Below are 17,500 nucleotides of genomic sequence, written 5' to 3'. Positions count from 1 at the left end.
GGATCATAAAAATTTAGCTAACAGTTTTTAAAATTAGCTTTGTTCCAAAAAAAAAAAAAAGGGGGAGGAAGGAAGGAAATAGAAAGAAGAACTAGAATAGCAGGAGAGTGGGCAATCGGAATGCTCCTTCAGGTAGCAATCAGGGTGGAAGGATGTCCAGGTACAGGTAGTACGTCCATCTCTTGGTTTTGCCTAGAGGGTGGGGTTGGGGCTGGGTTTCCGGCCCAGGGATCACAATTGTGTTTTTGTGATAGACCAAACCTGTGACTTGTGTGTACAGTGGACACATGACCCGTGGGAACAGGCCCTCCCTAACCTGGGTAAATGGGTACTCGGGCTGTGGGGCCTCTATTTAAGGGGAGAGGGCGTTTATGAGCAGATGTCCCATGGGTGCACTTCGGGCCTGTTTCAGTTACCACAATTGCCTTCGCTTTCTCAAATCCTTTTTGAAAATAGGCAGGAGTAGATGTAAATAAAAAATAAAATAATTGGCATGTGTGGTGCTCAGGTAAAACCATATTTCACTATAGCTCACTTTTTAGGCTCTTTCTCCAAAGCCAGGTTAATTATAGCCACTACAGTGGTGGCAACCTACATTTCTATTGCTCTTTTAAGGATAATAAAGATGTTTCTGAGACCCACCTCACTCTCAGTTTACTAAGTAACTTCCTATTATTACCCAAGTTGACCCTGGCATTGCCCTCTGGTCTATTCCCTACCTTGTATAGACTCCTCCATGGACTGAGAGAGGGTAGACCCTGACACCTCAATTGGTTACACCCGACCTGTCCTCTTAATGGAACACCTGGGCAGAGAATTCCCCAGACCACCTGGGCCCTGTAGGCCCTAAGCCAGCCCACGTAACTTTATTTTCACAATGTATACAAAGCTCTTTGTTCTCTAATTTTCAATAATTTTCCTGCTTCAGCTTACTATTTTGAATGTCTGTTTGTGTTTTGAGATCAGATTTAAGAAGAATTACTGCCGGCTTCCTGGGCATGGCCGTGGCCGTCCTGCTCTGCGGCTGCATTGTGGCCACGGTCAGTTTCTTCTGGGAGGAGAGCCTCACGCAGCATGTGGCTGGACTCCTTTTCCTCATGACGGGTACGCTGAACACCTCAGACACCGCTCCCAGCAGAAGTGAAGGCTGCTCTGCGTGCGGCTAGCTTCACTTCGTTATCTCTCTGTTAATTTTGTTTTTACTTGTGAGAAAAGCAACAAGAAGGTCATTTGGCTTTGGTCGCTAACACAGAATTTAAAGAAAACAACAGTGTTAAAAATGCAGCCCTGAGGTCTCCATTGTGGCCCTTGAGGTTAGATGGAAATGTCTTGGGTTTAATCTCCATATGAGTCAGCTCTGTTTTTTCTGTCTCATCCTTTCATAATGTGCCCCTAACCCTGGCCTGGACTCTTGGCAAACATGGACCACCGCTTATCAGGAGGAGAGAGAGGGTGATAGTTCAGCACAGCCCTTCCCCCACCCCCCAGCCTGAAAGTCAACTCAGAGTACATCTTTTAGTGATGGCATCACTGGTGTCATTTTTACACACAAAACCTTCATTCATTTCATTCCACAGATATTTTTGAGGACTTACTATGTAGCAGACACTGCTCTATGTACTAGAATCTCAATGAATAGGGCAGACAAAATCCTCCATTTTTGTTGTGGGGAGGCATAAATGATCATTTGTGATGGTGATAAAAGCTGTGAGGAAAATAAACAAGGTGGAGTAGGGGACTCAGGAATGCCTTGCTGAGGCGGTGATTTTGGAGCTGAACTGTGAGAAGCAGCTAGTCACTGGGAGTGTGTTGCAGGCTGAGGAAGCCGGGCAGTGCCAAGCCCTCAGGCAGGGATGGGTTGGTGTATTCTGAGCCACAGAAAGAAGACCACTGTGCCTGGAGGGCGGGAAAGGAAAGGACAGTGTCCCACGAGGTGGGAGAAGCAGGCAGTGGCTTGGATTTTAATCTAAGGGTGATGGAAGCCACCAGAACGTTTTAAGCAGAGGAATGACTTGATCTTAAAGCAGGAGATTGGAAGAGGGTGTGTGGAGACATGGCTGTGGTCTTTTTGATTAGCAGGTGAAGGATATTTTTGTCTAAACAGGAATCAGGAGCTGAGTTGACAGCCGACACTGACTGAAGGTGGCTGCTGGGAAGAAATCCTTCCTTCCTTCTGCTCCTTCACAAAAAATTAATGTAGTAATGACTAATGAATGCCAAATTAACAGTTTCATAAAGTATACTCAGTATTAGAACTACTATTACTCTAGACATGTAGCCATTTTAAATAAGCTTATTTCCACTTCCCTGGAGTTCTTTGCTCAAGTGACCATGACTGGGTTTTCTAGCACTTATCACTGTAATAGGTCACTCCCTCAGGCCCCTGTTAACTGGAGGCAGCAGCACCCCTCTGTGGCTGACACCATTTTCTGTCTGTCTGTCTGTCTTTCAGGGCTGACAGGTAGGTGGTGCTTTGCTTCCTGGTGAGGTCAACCAATGTGTGGCCTAAGAAACCCAATTCATAGGCAGAGGCCCTTCCTTCTAACTCCCACCCGCCCCTTTGCCACTCCATGAGACGGCGCTGTCACCGCCAATGATCTGGAATATGGATCATCATTGTGAGCATCCTGATGGAGCTTTCAGAGTCCCATGGTCCCTGAAGAGTTCTGAGCTGAAAACCAACTTACCTTTTCCAGATTTGGGTGACTGCACAGTGGCTGCCAGGACTGTAGCACAGGGAGGCTAAAATTCTAGTTCCTGAGGTTTTGGAGGAGGATTTGAGCCCTCAAGACCAACCATCCAGTGCCTGCCTAAGGGATTCATTTAAAACCCAAATTATAGAAGGAGTGGGTGAGGGTGGCCAAGAATCAGAGGCCTGTGCTGCTCATTTCTTTACGCCTCTGCTGGGGCTCAATGGTCATTAAAAATCTCCCCCATTTTCTTCCCTCCCTTTGCTAGTTGAGCCCCCATATACATCAAAGAAATGCAGATTCACTTCCCCCCAACCCTGGAAAGGCCCCACATCACATCCCCTTGTCAGGAAAATGAGAGAAGCTCTGGACCCAGTAAAAGCCTCAGTAGTAGTAGTTTTTAAAGGACGGTTTTAATATGAGTAATGCATGAATAATTTTAGGATACTGTTAGCATATAAAACAATCGTTAGCTTTAAAATAAATCACAGGGCCATAAAAGCCAGGCCTAATGAGTGTTCCTTGGGAGTCTGAGGGGCTGGTTTGGTTTTGGAGGAAAGGAGGTTGGAGTTCAGCATCGGGTGGGCTGGAGGAGAGCTAGGAGGGAGTCTGCTGAGACACTTCCCCATTTCCTTGCCCAGCCCTTATTTCTGATCCTTATGTGGACTGTAGCTCCGGGCCAGACTGGCTCAGGGGTCCTCGGGATTTGTCATCAAAAGCCCCTGTGCAATTGTTAAAAAAAACAAAACAAGCAAAACAATAGCCATAATAATAAAAACTCACAACAAACAAACAAAAAAACCACCCCAAACTTATAAACTTGAAGTTCGGTAGCCAATCCTGAAGGACTAACAGAAACAACATAACATTGTTTTGCTTTTGGTAGCCCAAACAGCATTTTTGGAATAAAGGGAAATCCACGTATAGATCTCACCACCTGAAAAATTAGTTTACGTAAATATTTTCTTTATTCTGGACCAAATCTTGCCCATGTGTTGGAAGGAAGGAAGGGAAAGAAAGGAAAGAAAGAAGGAAAAGGAAGGAAAGAAGGAAGACAAAGGAGGGAAGGGAAAGAGAGAGAGAAAGAGAAAGAAAGAAAAATTGTTTGGACCATCATCACATGGAAAGTATTTAGTCTTCTGGGCTTCCACTGAACATCATACTGTAAATATCCCCCATGTTTCCACATTGTTCTCTACTCAGTTTTCAATAGCTTTTAATCGCTGCTTGTTCTTCCATGGAGTGGATATGCTGTCTTGTGTTCCCTTACTGTGGGGTTCAGTGAGGTTTGTTTTATTTCTGCTACTACAAATAAACCTTTATGTTTCCTCTGTAAACACCGAGATAACTATGTTAATCCATCGCATGAGATGAATTAGCTGTGGACCTTCACATGTAGCAGCAGGAGAGGAGAGCAAATAAGGGTTAAAAGAATTGATTTTAATTAAGCGGAAGCGTCTTCAGCAGCCCTAGTCAGCGTCATTCCCACAGATTTTTGATGCTAAACTTGGCCTCGTCTAATGCACTGGCATCTTCATTCTCCGCCTGAACTTATTAGCCAAACCTTCAATGAAGAGCATCAGTGATGTGACAGTTTGAGATGTTAAAGTGGAAACTTTGAAACAATCTTTCTCCTGCCTTATGGCATGCAGATAGTTCTTGGTTACCCACATGTGGAACAGCGGTGCTGCCGACTGGCAATGCTCATCGGGAGCCAGGTTCTCAACTCCTTCCTCTTCCCTGGGGCCTCTCAAGGGGTCCTCCAGAAGGGCCAGGGGCAGGCCCCACGTTCCCCAAGGGCCCCAAATGTAGCCTTTTGATTTCGTGTGTCCTCTGAGGTCACACACACACGGTCACAGAGGCATACACAGAGGACCCAGGGAATAAGACGCTTCATCTTCCTGCTGTGAGCTGCTGCCCATTACAAGATGACACTGCTTTCAGGGTGCTGTGATGGGCATGAATATTTCCATCAACATTACATGACGCATTCTTTTAGATTGCCATAGTGATACAATTATAATGATTATAATTTGTTGTAAATATAAATATTTGAAAGGGTTAATGTATTCAATGCAAACATTTTGAAATACAATTTTTATGTCTTCGTTGTAGAGTTTTTATATACTGGGAGTCTCAAAAATTGGATACAGCTTGGGCCTCCCTTGAGGGTGGCCTCACTGCTCACTGGATCCACTCGCCTTCACAGGCTGTGTGCTGAGCAGTCACTGCCAACAAGGCAGGGCCTTCCAGCGAGTATTGTGACAACAGATAAAGAGGAGACAGAGCCTACACAGCCCCAGCGAAGCCCAGGGACAGTTAACACCCGCATTGCGTTATACATTCCTTTGCTGTGATACATTCAAATAAAAAAAGACTGCACTGTGGCAGATGTGTTGAATTATGTAAGTTATCCATTGATTATCACCTAAAACTACAGGTCCTTAATGCCTTACCTAAAACTCTTGGGGCCAGGTGTGTTTTGGAATTCAGGATTTTTAAGTTTTGTTTTAGAAAAGTAATACGGTGCATTTATCTTATATCAGCTAACACTCTCAGCAGGGGCTGAAATCAAATACATTAACATTTCTACAGCAAAACATATGAATATTCACACTAAGGGGGATCAATAAAGACTATAAATAACCTATGTCACATCAGGTCAGGCTTTGCCATTAAATGAGATTGCTGCAATCTTTCAGAAAACGATTGGATGTTTTCTGGATTTAATAATTGCAGGTTGTGGATCTTCTATTTTTGTTTTTAAGTTTTGTCTGTCTCTGTTAGTCCTGCCCAGTTATTTATTTAAGACAACTTAGGAATGGCTTTTTGAGCAATCTGTGTGAAAAGTAGCATGAGGCATTTTTTCCTGGAATTGCAAAGAGACCAGAAAGATGGGCAGGCCATTTTTTTGAAGGAGTGAAAGAAAAAAATCAATGTTTATGCCTTTGGGTGTTGCAGTTACGTTGTTTATCAAGTAAGCTAACCAGGGTGAAGCAGCTTCCATTCCTTTCAGCCTTTTAAGCACATCAAAGGAGGATGGTCAGCAGAGCGGGCCCAGTTACCCTAATGACATCTTACCAGCTGGCCACAGGCACCACGAAGATTTCAAGGAAGGAAATTAGGTTGATGATCTGGGATGGCAGCATAAATTTACTTCTGTCCTGATCCGAAAATATCCCTTCCAGCCCTATAATTCTGTGATATCATGGTATCTTCTAATTAACAACATTGGCAGAAAACCTTTTAATATTTTATAAGAAAAGTATCTGCCTACAGGGCCTCTCAGAACCAGTAATTATGGACTCTTTTGAAGATGCTACCAGCAATAGCCAGGGCTGGGCTTGGGACTCAGGAAGCTCTTCCCTCTGCTCCACCAGCTGGGCTGCAGAGTATCAGTGGTACCACAGGTAACTCGTGGCTGGTCAGGGGGAGAAGCAAAAGAGAGGGGGAAGCCTAAGAGAAGAACGGAGGAGAGACGACCTCTCTCCTCATGGATCTTCAAGAAGGCCCATTAGATTTTGAACTTTTTGAATGCAGGTGTGGTATCTTATTTATCTTCTCATACCTCTGTCCCATACCTTGCATTACCTGGATTGCTACTGACAAAAATGTGGCATTAGCTGAAATAACTAGCTATATAGGTTAGTCCTACACGGGGTAATTTGGCATGAACTTGTTCTTAGGTTGGTAGAGCTCTATGTATCGCAGAGCTCAATTTTGTTCAGCAGGTTTTGTTGACTCCGTGTGCTCGGCTCTATTAGACGACATGTAGAACCTATAGGAAGTCTAGGAGGTCTCTACTGCCTTTCCCTGAGATGCTTGCTGGAAAGAACACTTGGAATAGGAACCACATTGACGTCAAACCAATTATGGCTGTAACCAACAAGAACTCATTAAACTAAACTATCTCGAAGATAATCAGAGCTGGGTCTGGGTTGTGGTAGATGCTTGATAAAGAATTCTTGAATAGCTGATTAAATAACATCTGAAATAGTAATATCTTGCTTAGATCTATAAAAGGGATAGAAATATACTTCATAATTGACACACACACACCCACACACACACACGATGTTATGGGCTGAATTGTGTGTCCCCAAAATTCATATATTGAAGTCCTAACCCCTAGTACCTCAGAATGTGAGTGTATCTGGAGAGAGGGTCTTTATGGAGGTAATTAAGTTAAAATGAAGTCATTAGGGTGGGCCGTAATCTTATACTATGACTGGTGTCCTTGTGAGAAGAGGAAATTTGGACATAGACAGTTACAGAGGGAAGACTGTGAAGGCACAGTGAGAAGACAGCCATCTGCAAGCCAAGGAGAGAGGCCTTGGAAGAGCGCAACCCTGCCAGCAGCTGGATCTCAGACTTCTAGCCTCCAGAATTGTGAGAAAATAAATTTCTATTGTTTCGGCCACTTTCTGGTACTTGGCTATGGCAGCCTGAGCAAACCAATACACATGAGTACTGTAAGATGTGCATTTGGAACTAAAATAGAATTCCACAGTATCAAAATTGACCAAAGACTAATAATCCAGCTACAACAAAGATGTTTCCATCATTTAAACAACACTTTTTCTTGGTGTCTTCAAAGTTAGAAGATTTTTCCTTTTTAAAATATCTTGAATGGGTTAGGCCTCTTTTACAAAAGCTTGTTGGAAACATTGGAAACAATGCTTTATCTCCTCTCAGGACATTTCCTTGTAATCATCAGAAACAGTGCTGGTCATCCCACAAATAATAGCTGTGGCAGCTGTATGCTTGCAAATGTTCTTAGGGATGTGTGGGTCTGAAAAGGAGGAACTCTGATACGCTCTTGTGTCAATCTTTGCTTTCCTCTTACTCAGAACAACTTTAAGAGCATCTTGGAAGGAGAAACACTGTCACTGAAGGGCAGCCTGTGGGGGCATTTGCGGGAAGGGGGAAGGGCAGACAGGGGGCGTATTTGTGGGCTCATTGTAACCCTCTCCACCACTCAGCTGAGCCAGTAAAGGCCGCAAGAAATGAAGCAGGTTTTCATCAAGGTTTGATGAGCACCTTATTCCAAAAAGAAATTAAGAGGCACAGAGATGCATATAATATTTCATGATAAAATAAATACAAGTCTAGAAACAAGACAAAGGAGCAATCAGGTTTGCAAGTCAAGGTAGATCCAAGAGTGAGAGCAGTGGTGAATAGCATGACATGAAGTCCCCCACTTTTGCTCATGGTGGGCCACTGATTTAGCAGTAGGGGGTTTTAGCTCGCTGGCAACTCAGTCAAAGAAAGAAATTCCATTAGTGACGTCATTCACAGTGTCCATGAGATAAGCACAAAGCAAGTGCCCTCGAAAGCACAACCATTCACGCCACCAAGGGCAGAGAAAATCATCCTCATGGTTCCTTACAATCCTTGTCTGTTCAGTGTGAACTGGTAGTGTTATGCTAAAATTCATTTTACCCAAAACAATTTTATGGAGTTGGCAGGGGAGAGGTGCTAATAAAATCAATGTTTAGTATAAAATTAAAGGGAGTATATAAAGAAAGAAAAATCCATGACATTCTATTTTTTATTTAGTTGCATAATACCGAGTACTAGATTCACTAGAAAGATTTGGGAAATGATCTTGCTCTATTCCTTATTTTGGAATAACAGAATCACAGACATTCGACGCTATAAGGGACTTCAGTAACCAAGTTCCCCATTTTTTTTTCCCGGATGAATAAACTGCTAAGGCTCAGAGAGGTTAGGTAATTTCAAGGTCGCACAGTGATTAGTAGTAGATGTGGGGACCAGAATACACATTTCCTGCATCCCAGCCCAATGCATTTGGACATCAAAGGAGGCTTAAAAGTCGAAGTTTGAACTCAAGCTTTCAGAGGTCATTAAAACCACATTACTTGTAAAAAGCTTTGCTTTTAGGCATTCAGCTATGTGCAGTTAAATGCAGAGTAGAGTAGTTTTTCCTGTGAACAGGTCATTGTTCTATTATGTTTTACCTGTTGATATTCCAGAGATCAATTTTTTCTAACTGCCTTATTGTTCTATCACCAGCATTCATTAGAAGGGCCTTGTCATATATAAACACCGTCTTTGTTTTGGTGCCAGTGAAAACATTCATGTAGATGTAAGAACATTTGCTCTTCTCAAGGTTTGAAAACAGCAGAGGAGTATTCTTTTTTTGACTGGTCCATTCCTTTATGAAAAAATTATTTCCATCATGATCTTTCTTTGGAGGACTCAAAGTGGTGTGTTTCCTTTAATAACCTGGAGCAAGAAGTCGGAAGCTACGATTTTAGCCTTTTTAGAAAAACAGAATCACTTTTAGAGTTTAAAAATAGAGTTAAGCAGAGTGGGAAATATCAAATTATTTCAGATTGTGTCCTTTTAATTTAAAACATTTCTTTTTTAAAGGCTCATTTGGAAAAGCATTCAGGCAATGTGCCCTTACGTGATTTGCATGCAGGCAGAATCCTAGCACTTAAAAATGGCGTTAAGGTGATCTTAATTTCCTCCCAACTGCTGTCTGCTCTGAGTTTGTTTTCCTGCTAGTGTTTCTGATTCCCAGAGCTCTATTAAAAAAAGCAGGGAAGGAGCCAGCCTTGATGGCCTAGTGGCTAAAGTTTGGCACACTCCACTTCGGCAGCCCGTGTTTGGTTTCCGGGTTTGGAAACGTAACACTCGTCTATCAGTAGCCATGCTGTGTCAGGGACTCACATAGAACTAGAAGGACTTACAACTAGAATATACAACTATGTACTGGGGCTTTGGAGAGGGAAAAAAAAAAAGAGAGGCCAGCCCAGGGGCATAGTGGTTAAGTTTGCACACTCTGCTTCAGTGGCCCGGGGTTCACAAATTGGGATCCCAGGCGTGGACCCATGCACTGCTCATCAAGCAATGCTGTGGCGGTGTCTCATTTACAGGGTAGAGGAAGATTGGCACAGATGTTAGCTCAGGGCGAATCTTCCTCAAACAAAAAGAGGAAATTGGCAACAGATATTAGCTCAGGGCCACTCTTCCTCACCAAAAAAAAAAAGGAAGATTGGCAACACGTTAGCTTAGGGCAAATCTTTCCCAGCAATAAATAAATAAATAAATAAATAAATAAAAATTTAAAAAGGGGGAGGATCTGTGATTATAGGCCTCTCTCTTCAGTTCCCAAATCTGTGTCTCTGTTATCTATGGGGATGCTGAATATTTCCCCAAGGTTACAAAAGTGATTTTCCAGCAAGTAGATGTAACCTCCATTTTACACAGGGATAAACTGAAATATGAAGAAGAGATGTGTAGGACTCGGAACTGAACTGGACATTCTGATACTTCACTGGGTGCCAGCTTCTGTTTCCATTTCCCACCGTCAGCTCAGCAACTGCCTCATTCTGATCCCATGCCCGTCCAAAAGAAGCATGCTTAGGGGTCCACTGTGGCGGAATAGGAGCATCTGCATACTCGGGGCATGGCTTGAGTGCTCAAAATCCTGTGTTTTGGACTTTTGAAGCATTTCTATCAGCCTTGATTTCAGTGTTCTGGAAGGACAATTACGCATATACATGTGTTGATATAAAAAAGTAAAATTTTGGCTCTATTTTCCTTATGTTACCCAGATATTCCCTACATTCTGAGTGGTTGAAGTATATGATCTGCTTACTCAGCTATTTTACATCAGTTCCAACTTCCTGGATTTAATTTATATTATTTAAAAGCTTTTATTCATTCATTAAAAAAAACAAACAAAAAAACCCCACCATGCTTTGTTGAAGCCCTAGAATGTGCCAGGCTCTGTGCCTTAAAAAATGATTTAACACTTGTAAAAATTCATTTAAAATATTATTTACAGGCAACATACTAAATACTAATGATAATAGTAATTAAAAAAGAAAGCAGACTTTGTATGATGATTGCAACTTTATAAAAATGTGTCAAATCAGGTATAGAACAAAGGGAAATGACAACTGTTTTGTATTACGTTTGAGTGATTACAGAAGATTTTTTTCCCTTAAAATAATTAGAACTTTTATTAAGTTGTTTTTAAGAATAAAAAACAAAAATTCAAATTTACATACCATTCAAGCAAGATAATTCTGAATAATCCAAGTTATCAGCATTTTTCCCTGTCTGTCTTTTTCTCTCCTGTATCTCCAGTACCTAGTGTATGGTCTGGCACATAAAGGTTTTGCCAATGTTTGTTGAATTAAGTAATTTAAGTGAAAGAAGTATAGATCCTTTATTAACTTGGAGGGATTGCCTCATCGGTTGATCTGATTTTCACAAAGGCCTATCTGGCATTTGCCTTGTAGCAGGCAAAACTGTAACTGATCTTCCTGTTCTCTTTGTATTATTTATAGGGATATTTTGCACCATTTCCCTCTGCACTTACGCTGCCAGCATCTCCTATGATTTGAACCGGCTCCCGAAGCTAATTTATAGCCTGCCTGATGATGTGGAACATGGCTACAGCTGGTCCATCTTTTGCGCCTGGTGCAGTTTAGGCTTTATTGTGGCAGCTGGAGGTCTCTGCATCGCTTATCCGTTTATCAGCCGGACCAAGATTGCACATCTAAAGTCTGGCAGGGACTCCACAGTATGACTGTCCACACTCAAGTTCACTGCTCGGTGACCCGTCCACAATGCGACGACTCCTGAGAGGCACGGAGCAGAGTTTGCGTCAGGATCCCAAGCACAAAATGGTCTTTTACATTCCAACCTGTTGCCTGCCAGCCCTTCTGGATGACTGATATGAAATCATGCAAAACCTCCATACCTTTCTAAGGACAAGCCTACTGTGGATTCAAGTGCTTTAATGACTATTTATGCTTTGACTGTGAGAAATAGGGAGTAGTGCCATGGGACATTTCCAGGTTTAGAAAAAGAGGAAACTGCAATGGAAAAATTTGTATGATTGCCATTTATTTCGGAAAGTTTGTATATAACAATTACCTGAGAGTCATTTCTATTTGCAAAAGGATTCATAACAAAGCGAGTATAATTTTCTTGTCATTGTACCATGCTTGTTGAATTTTAATGCAGCATTTTCAGAACTTGTCCTAATGGTGTCTTGTTGTGTCAGCACCAAATATTTGTGCATTATTTGTGGAGTTCCTCGTCACAGGAAGAATCTTCTGTTGCCTTATTTATTTTTTTTAATTGAAGTCTCTTCTCTGTCTTTGTACTGGAATCAAAATCATAAGGAAAACAGATCAACCATATAAGAGCTACTCTGTGACACTATGCAGTATTGTTTGAAGTCCTATCTGTTGTTCAACCTCTGTCTCTTTACGTTAACCAGATTTCTGCATTAAATGACTGCCCCCTTGTTAATCTGGGTGTTTTCCTGTCTTTTAGCTGTTGCAACAGGTCTCCCTAGCAATATGGACAGGTGAGAACTCTGCTGTTTTAATAAGACTCTTATTAAGCCTTACTAATTGCTTCATTTCCATTAGGTGGGTCATTATTATTCATCTTTTTTGTAGCAACCACACACTTGATATTGACAAAAGACGCCATGTTCAAACTTCATTTAAAACCTTACCATAGTATTTAAAATTTTCATCTTTCTTTCTCTCTCCCTTTACCATCAGCCTGGTATTTAGCCAGTGACAAGGATACACCGTTTCTAGCCTTGTCCTTGGACCTTCTAGTCCAGTGGATTTCAACCTTGGCTGAATTACCTGGGGAATTTTTCAGTGGTACCTAAACTGGGCCCCACCCCAGACCAATTGACTCAAGAATGTCTGCAGCTGGGCCCAGGCTTGAGTATTTTTGATAAAACATCCCAGATAATTCTGATGTGCAGCTGGGATTGAGAGCCACTGAACTGGGCCAGAACCGTAGTTATCTCCTTAGTAGCTAACACTTATTTAGCACTTACTGTGTGCCGACAACTGAGCTATGTTTTTTCCAGCTATAATTTCATTGAATCCTCTCAAAAGCTCTATGAAGTAGGTACTGTTATTCCATTTTATGATAAGGGACCCGAGGATCAGACTCAGAACTTTTGCTTCATTGTTTTTCTCAATCCTTTTCCTATGTGTGAGGCTAGGACAAAAGTTAACATCCTTCCACTGTGTTTCCTTGTCTTTAAATGGAAGAGTGGGTGCTGGCTAACTTCTAAGCTTTTCTTTTCAACGCCTACATTATCCTATATTCTATACACAATGTGTGATCAAGATGCTCTTTGCAGTGGGGGAAGATGCCATATCCAGAAGTAAAACACTGTTTCAGATTTTAATTTCATAAAAGATACTTTTTTTTTTCATTATGAAAACGGATTTGGTACGCATAAAAGGATAACGATAATCTACTCCCTCAAAATAAAGCCTGATTTCCAAGCGACAGTGTCCACATATTGTCACGCAAACCTTTTGGAAGATATTAGATTATGCCAGTGACCACATGAGCTCTCGCCAAAGCCTGTGTGTATGTTCCCTGGCAATCTCTCAGGACTGTTTAATAAACCCATCCCTCTGGATGAGATCAGAGACATAGAGAAAGGGGCAATTATTTTCATTTATTACTTGTGTGGGAAATTCTCAAAGCAGGAGAGCTGTTTCTTTGAAGTCTTCTTTGAAGATCCTCATAGAAGATGTCAAGACTCTTGAACATTTATATTCCAACCACCACAGCAGTGTCTGAGTGAGTGACTTTTGAAGTTTCTGAGAAGCTTCCTAGGGGTTTGAGGTGAGAATGGAAGAAAGCCTCGGAGTGACAGAAGGTTGAAGGGTTGGCGCGCCAGAAAGATTTGCCCAGAAGCCAGGGGAGTTCAGTTAGGATTCAAACGTGTGCTGGCAAGACAGAGCCTCCCCGCCTTCCAGCCAAAGGGGGCTCAGGGCAAGGAGCAACGTGCCCAAGGTCCCTTGCTTCCTATTTACTGTCATGAAAGTGTGAGCAAATGTTGCCGAAGTCGGACATTTGTCCCCCAGTCCTCCGGCTCCTCTTAGGGGTGTTTTTTAAATTGGCTCGTGAGTGAAGAATGATTGAAATGGCCACACGCTACTACCTGGGGCAGAATAATCTATTGAGACTATTTGTTTGTTCTCTCTGTCCCGCTTCTGGTTGCATGCCTGTAGCCAGACTCTGTTTCTTTGCCTTGGGGATTTTTTTGCAGGGCAGAAAGCAGAGGTGGCTGAGCTCATTGAAGTGAGGACTCAGTACGTCCAGAAGGGAGGACAGGTCAGAGGACTGACTTGTGGGCTAGCAGTGCCCCACGGCATCCTGGAGACTGGAAAGAGAAAAGGATGGCAACCTCACGATTAGCTGGGCCCACGCTCCCTGAAAGTATCAGGACCTCAGAGAGGGTGGCTGTGTGGGGCAGCCAGTGATACTGAGGCCCTTGGTACAATGGCTCTCATGGCCCAACCGTGGTTTCAGAGCAGCAGAACCAGTGCCTAGGAGGGACCAAGCCTTGGAAGAAGGCTTCTCAGTGGTAGCCAGTCTGACCCTTGGAAGGCCCAGGGACATTGGCACAACTGTGTGTGTCCCCAATAATGATTGAGGACAAATTCCCCCCAGTTCTGCAAAATAGAACTTTGAATAGAAAGTACATGGATTTACAGAACCCCTGGGATTGTAGACTAAGAATCGTGTTCATCTGCCATATATAAACATGAAAAAAAAGAAGGCTTTAAGCAAACCCCATAGGCCCCTCTTTTTAATAATGTTGTCCTTGGTTTATTTGTATTGTTGGAACCGTTGCCACCTACTTCAAGGGAACCCTACCCCCTCCTTCTTTGGAGCACTGTGGATTCTTGACAATTAAGAGTCCAGGATAAAGGAAACTTATATACAATGTAATTTCTCCAGAAAAAGCCATTGTGTCTTGCAACAAATATTTATCGGATGCCTACTATGTGACAAGCCCTATTCTAGGCACTTGGGGAACATCAGTGAAGCAAAACAGATAAAGGTTCTTGCCCTTGTGAAGCTTGTTCTAGTAAAATGCAGTAAATTATAAGTAAAAAATTAAAGTTACCCTTTCAAGACCCAAATAATTTCATAAGTCCAGGATTAAAGTAATTCAATGTGGTTATTAAAATGTTTCTTTTGTTTTTTTTTTTTTTTTAAAGATTTTATTTATTTTATTTTTTCCCCCCAAAGCCCCAGTGGGTAGTTGTATGTCGTAGCTGCACATCCTTCTAGTTGCTGTATGTGGGACTCGGCCTCAGGATGAACGGAGAAGTGGTGCCTCAATGCGCACCCGGGATCCGAACCCGGGCCACCAGCATCGCAGCGCGCACACTTAACCACCAAGCCACAGGGCCGGCCCTAAAATGTTTCTTTTGAATTACACTTTCATTGGCTGTGCATTTCACTTCATATCATTGTTATTTGGATCTATCCTCAGTAACATAAAAAGTACATTATTAACTTTTTTGGGGGGTTGCCTCCCAAAGATTTCCCATTTGAAACTTAAATCTGAAAACGATAAAGGTGTACTGCACAGATGAACTTCAGTTACCTGAGCTAAGGAGCCTTGGTTCCTGAGTTCCTAAGGTTACCTGAGCTAAGGATGAAGAAAAACATGGGATCCTGGAGATTCAAGAGGCCAAAGGTCAAGATAAACCACGCACTGGAGGCCAGAGCATCTGGGATGCCAATCCTGCCTGGTCACTGCCTCCAGGACTGCTCAGGCTCTTTCCTCTGCTGGAACACCCACTCATACTCTGCCTGGCTGCTCACGCTGACTTTTCCTTGTGTCTCAGCTTCAACACAACACTCCTTGAAGCCTGCCTTGAACATGCTACACTGCTTTACCCCTTTCTCAGCCAGTTATACTCTGCATGCTAATTGCTTGTTCACCCCTAACTGGATCATAGACTCTTGCAAGGTGTCAACTGTGTCTTGTTCGTGTTTTGTCTCCAGAGCTTAGCCCTGGAACACAGTAGGTACTCATAAATCTTTGCTGAATAAATGCATGGATTCAGAGTCACAAAGATAAACTCTCATCTTCCCTGGACAGAACTGACTCTCTTAGCACCAATTTTAGGGAGCCCATAAAAAAAAATAGTAACATAATAGGCTAAATGGAATGAGAATATGGCTTGGCAAGCAAGTAAGCCTCATTAGAATAATTAAAGGGACTATTAACCCAAACTAACCCAGATATAACTTGAAATGCTTTATGAACTAAGTACTATGGATCATTTATTTGATGGCTCAAACAGTATTAAGCTAGTAACCTCAATATGATTCTACACCTCAATTTAGAGCTTTCCCATTTATGTGCGGGTATGTTTTAAATCTCTAATTGGAATTCTGAAAGGAGTGCTTCAAAAATGACTTGTTTGAATGCAAATAGCTATACTGACCAAAAACCATTTTAAATTGCATTATTTGAATTTCTCTGGAGCCCTGTCCTTTAACCAGAAGCAGAGGAAATTCTCCTTGCTGCAGGACAACCCTAAACACTTGGCGGTGCTCAGGGCACCCCACTGCATACTGGGAACATGGCTATCCAATATATTTCCTCTCCATATACAACCCATATTTTGCCAGCCTTCAAAGCAAGATTTCTAATTGTTCTAAAACCTATTAGAATATGTCTTCTTGTAGCTTCCATAAAAGGAAAACAAATTAGTTGACTATGACATAAGATACTTTTCTGTCTTTATTTCCTATTTTTTCTCCCTATTAGCTCGTCCTGTAAAATACTGCCTGCTATGCGTAAGGCCCTGGGCTACTCATGGGCCTCTCTCAGGTCCTCTCTGCAGGTGGGAACTGAGAGAAAACTGTGGGGCTGGAGTGGCGAGAGCAAGGGGGCAGTGGTGTAGGTGAGATTGCCAAGATAGGCAGCGCCTTGTTGGTCACCAAAAGGAGGCCGGATTTTATTCTGGCAAAGGAAAGCAATGAAAGTGTTTAAAGAAGGACAATGATGTGATCTGATTTCCACTTTAAGAATGCCACTGTTGCCGCTGGATGGAGAATGGACGGGAAGAAGCCAAGACTGGAGGTGGAGAAGCCAGTTGAGGAGGGGGATGTTGCAGGAGTCCAGGAGACATGATGGCCTGGACCAAGAGGGTGGCAATGCAGATGGAGAGAAGTGGGTGGATATATTTTAGAGACAGAATTGAAAAGACTTCCTGGTAAATTGGATGGAGGGGGAACAAGGAAGGGACATTATCAAGAATGACAACTAAGCAATTTTTAGAGTTAAATTATTTACTAAAGAAATTATGGTCCTCGTATCAAAAAGGAGATAACATAATTTGAAAAAAAGAGGAAAAGAAAAAAAAAGACTAAGTTTTATGGTAAACCCAGTGTTACATAGGATGGCATTTATCCTTACCTGAGTGGAACCCAGGACTGAAATCTGCAGTTGAGAATATGGTCCAATGACTCCAATGAACCTTCTCTCTAATTGAGCCAGCTGCCAGCCTCGTCCTCTTTGATTTCTAGATGTTCTCCAGAAGCTACCTATACCAGGGCTGGCAAAGAGGATTTAGTTCGAGTGTGACCCTGATCAATTAGTGATGACTGGGAAGATTTCTGTCCAGCCACAAGGGGAAAGGACGAAGTGATTATGAGTGAATGGGAAAGGCAGATGTCACACACTGGCCACCCCCAGCTTCAGTCACACCAAATGGACTATTGCCCTGCTTTCGTTAAGTCCCCATCGTGTCTTAGGGCTGGCGTTGTCGACATTCACAAAATGCACAGACCACTGCCCCATGATCTACTCATTTTGGATGGCCAAGACTCTGATGATGCCACTGCCTTGAGTGAGTTGTGAGGATGGATGAACTAACTGTACCCTCAGGCTCTTTAGGAACTGTTCTAAACCTATACAGGACCTTAGAGGTAAATTTCCTCAATATCTGCATGGATGTGGAGTG

General features: G+C 42.5%; 1 protein-coding gene across 2 annotated transcripts in view; it reads left to right on the top strand.

The window, feature by feature from the left end:
• TMEM178A (transmembrane protein 178A) overlaps nucleotides 1–13,001 on the top strand; it is a 51,659-nt gene extending 38,658 nt beyond the window's left edge. The window contains exons 3-4 of one of the 2 annotated variants that reach the window (XM_004436722.3): nucleotides 967–1,104; nucleotides 11,018–13,001. In XM_004436722.3, the coding sequence (XP_004436779.1) occupies nucleotides 967–1,104; nucleotides 11,018–11,259 (380 nt within the window). In that variant the 3' untranslated portion in view covers nucleotides 11,260–13,001. Of the gene's footprint in view, nucleotides 1–966; nucleotides 1,105–4,805; nucleotides 5,121–11,017 lie in introns of those variants that run through there. The other variant, XM_087436854.1, reaches the window with a different exon arrangement.
• The last annotated feature ends 4,499 nt before the right edge of the window (nucleotides 13,002–17,500 follow it).

The sequence above is a fragment of the Ceratotherium simum genome, chromosome 11 (genome assembly GCF_057802395.1).
Source record: "Ceratotherium simum simum isolate JZ-2026a chromosome 11, ASM5780239v1, whole genome shotgun sequence".
In the NCBI taxonomy this organism is placed as follows: Eukaryota; Metazoa; Chordata; class Mammalia; order Perissodactyla; family Rhinocerotidae; genus Ceratotherium; species Ceratotherium simum.
Note: the sequence above shows the minus strand (reverse complement) of the source record. Positions and strands in the feature narration are given on the sequence as shown.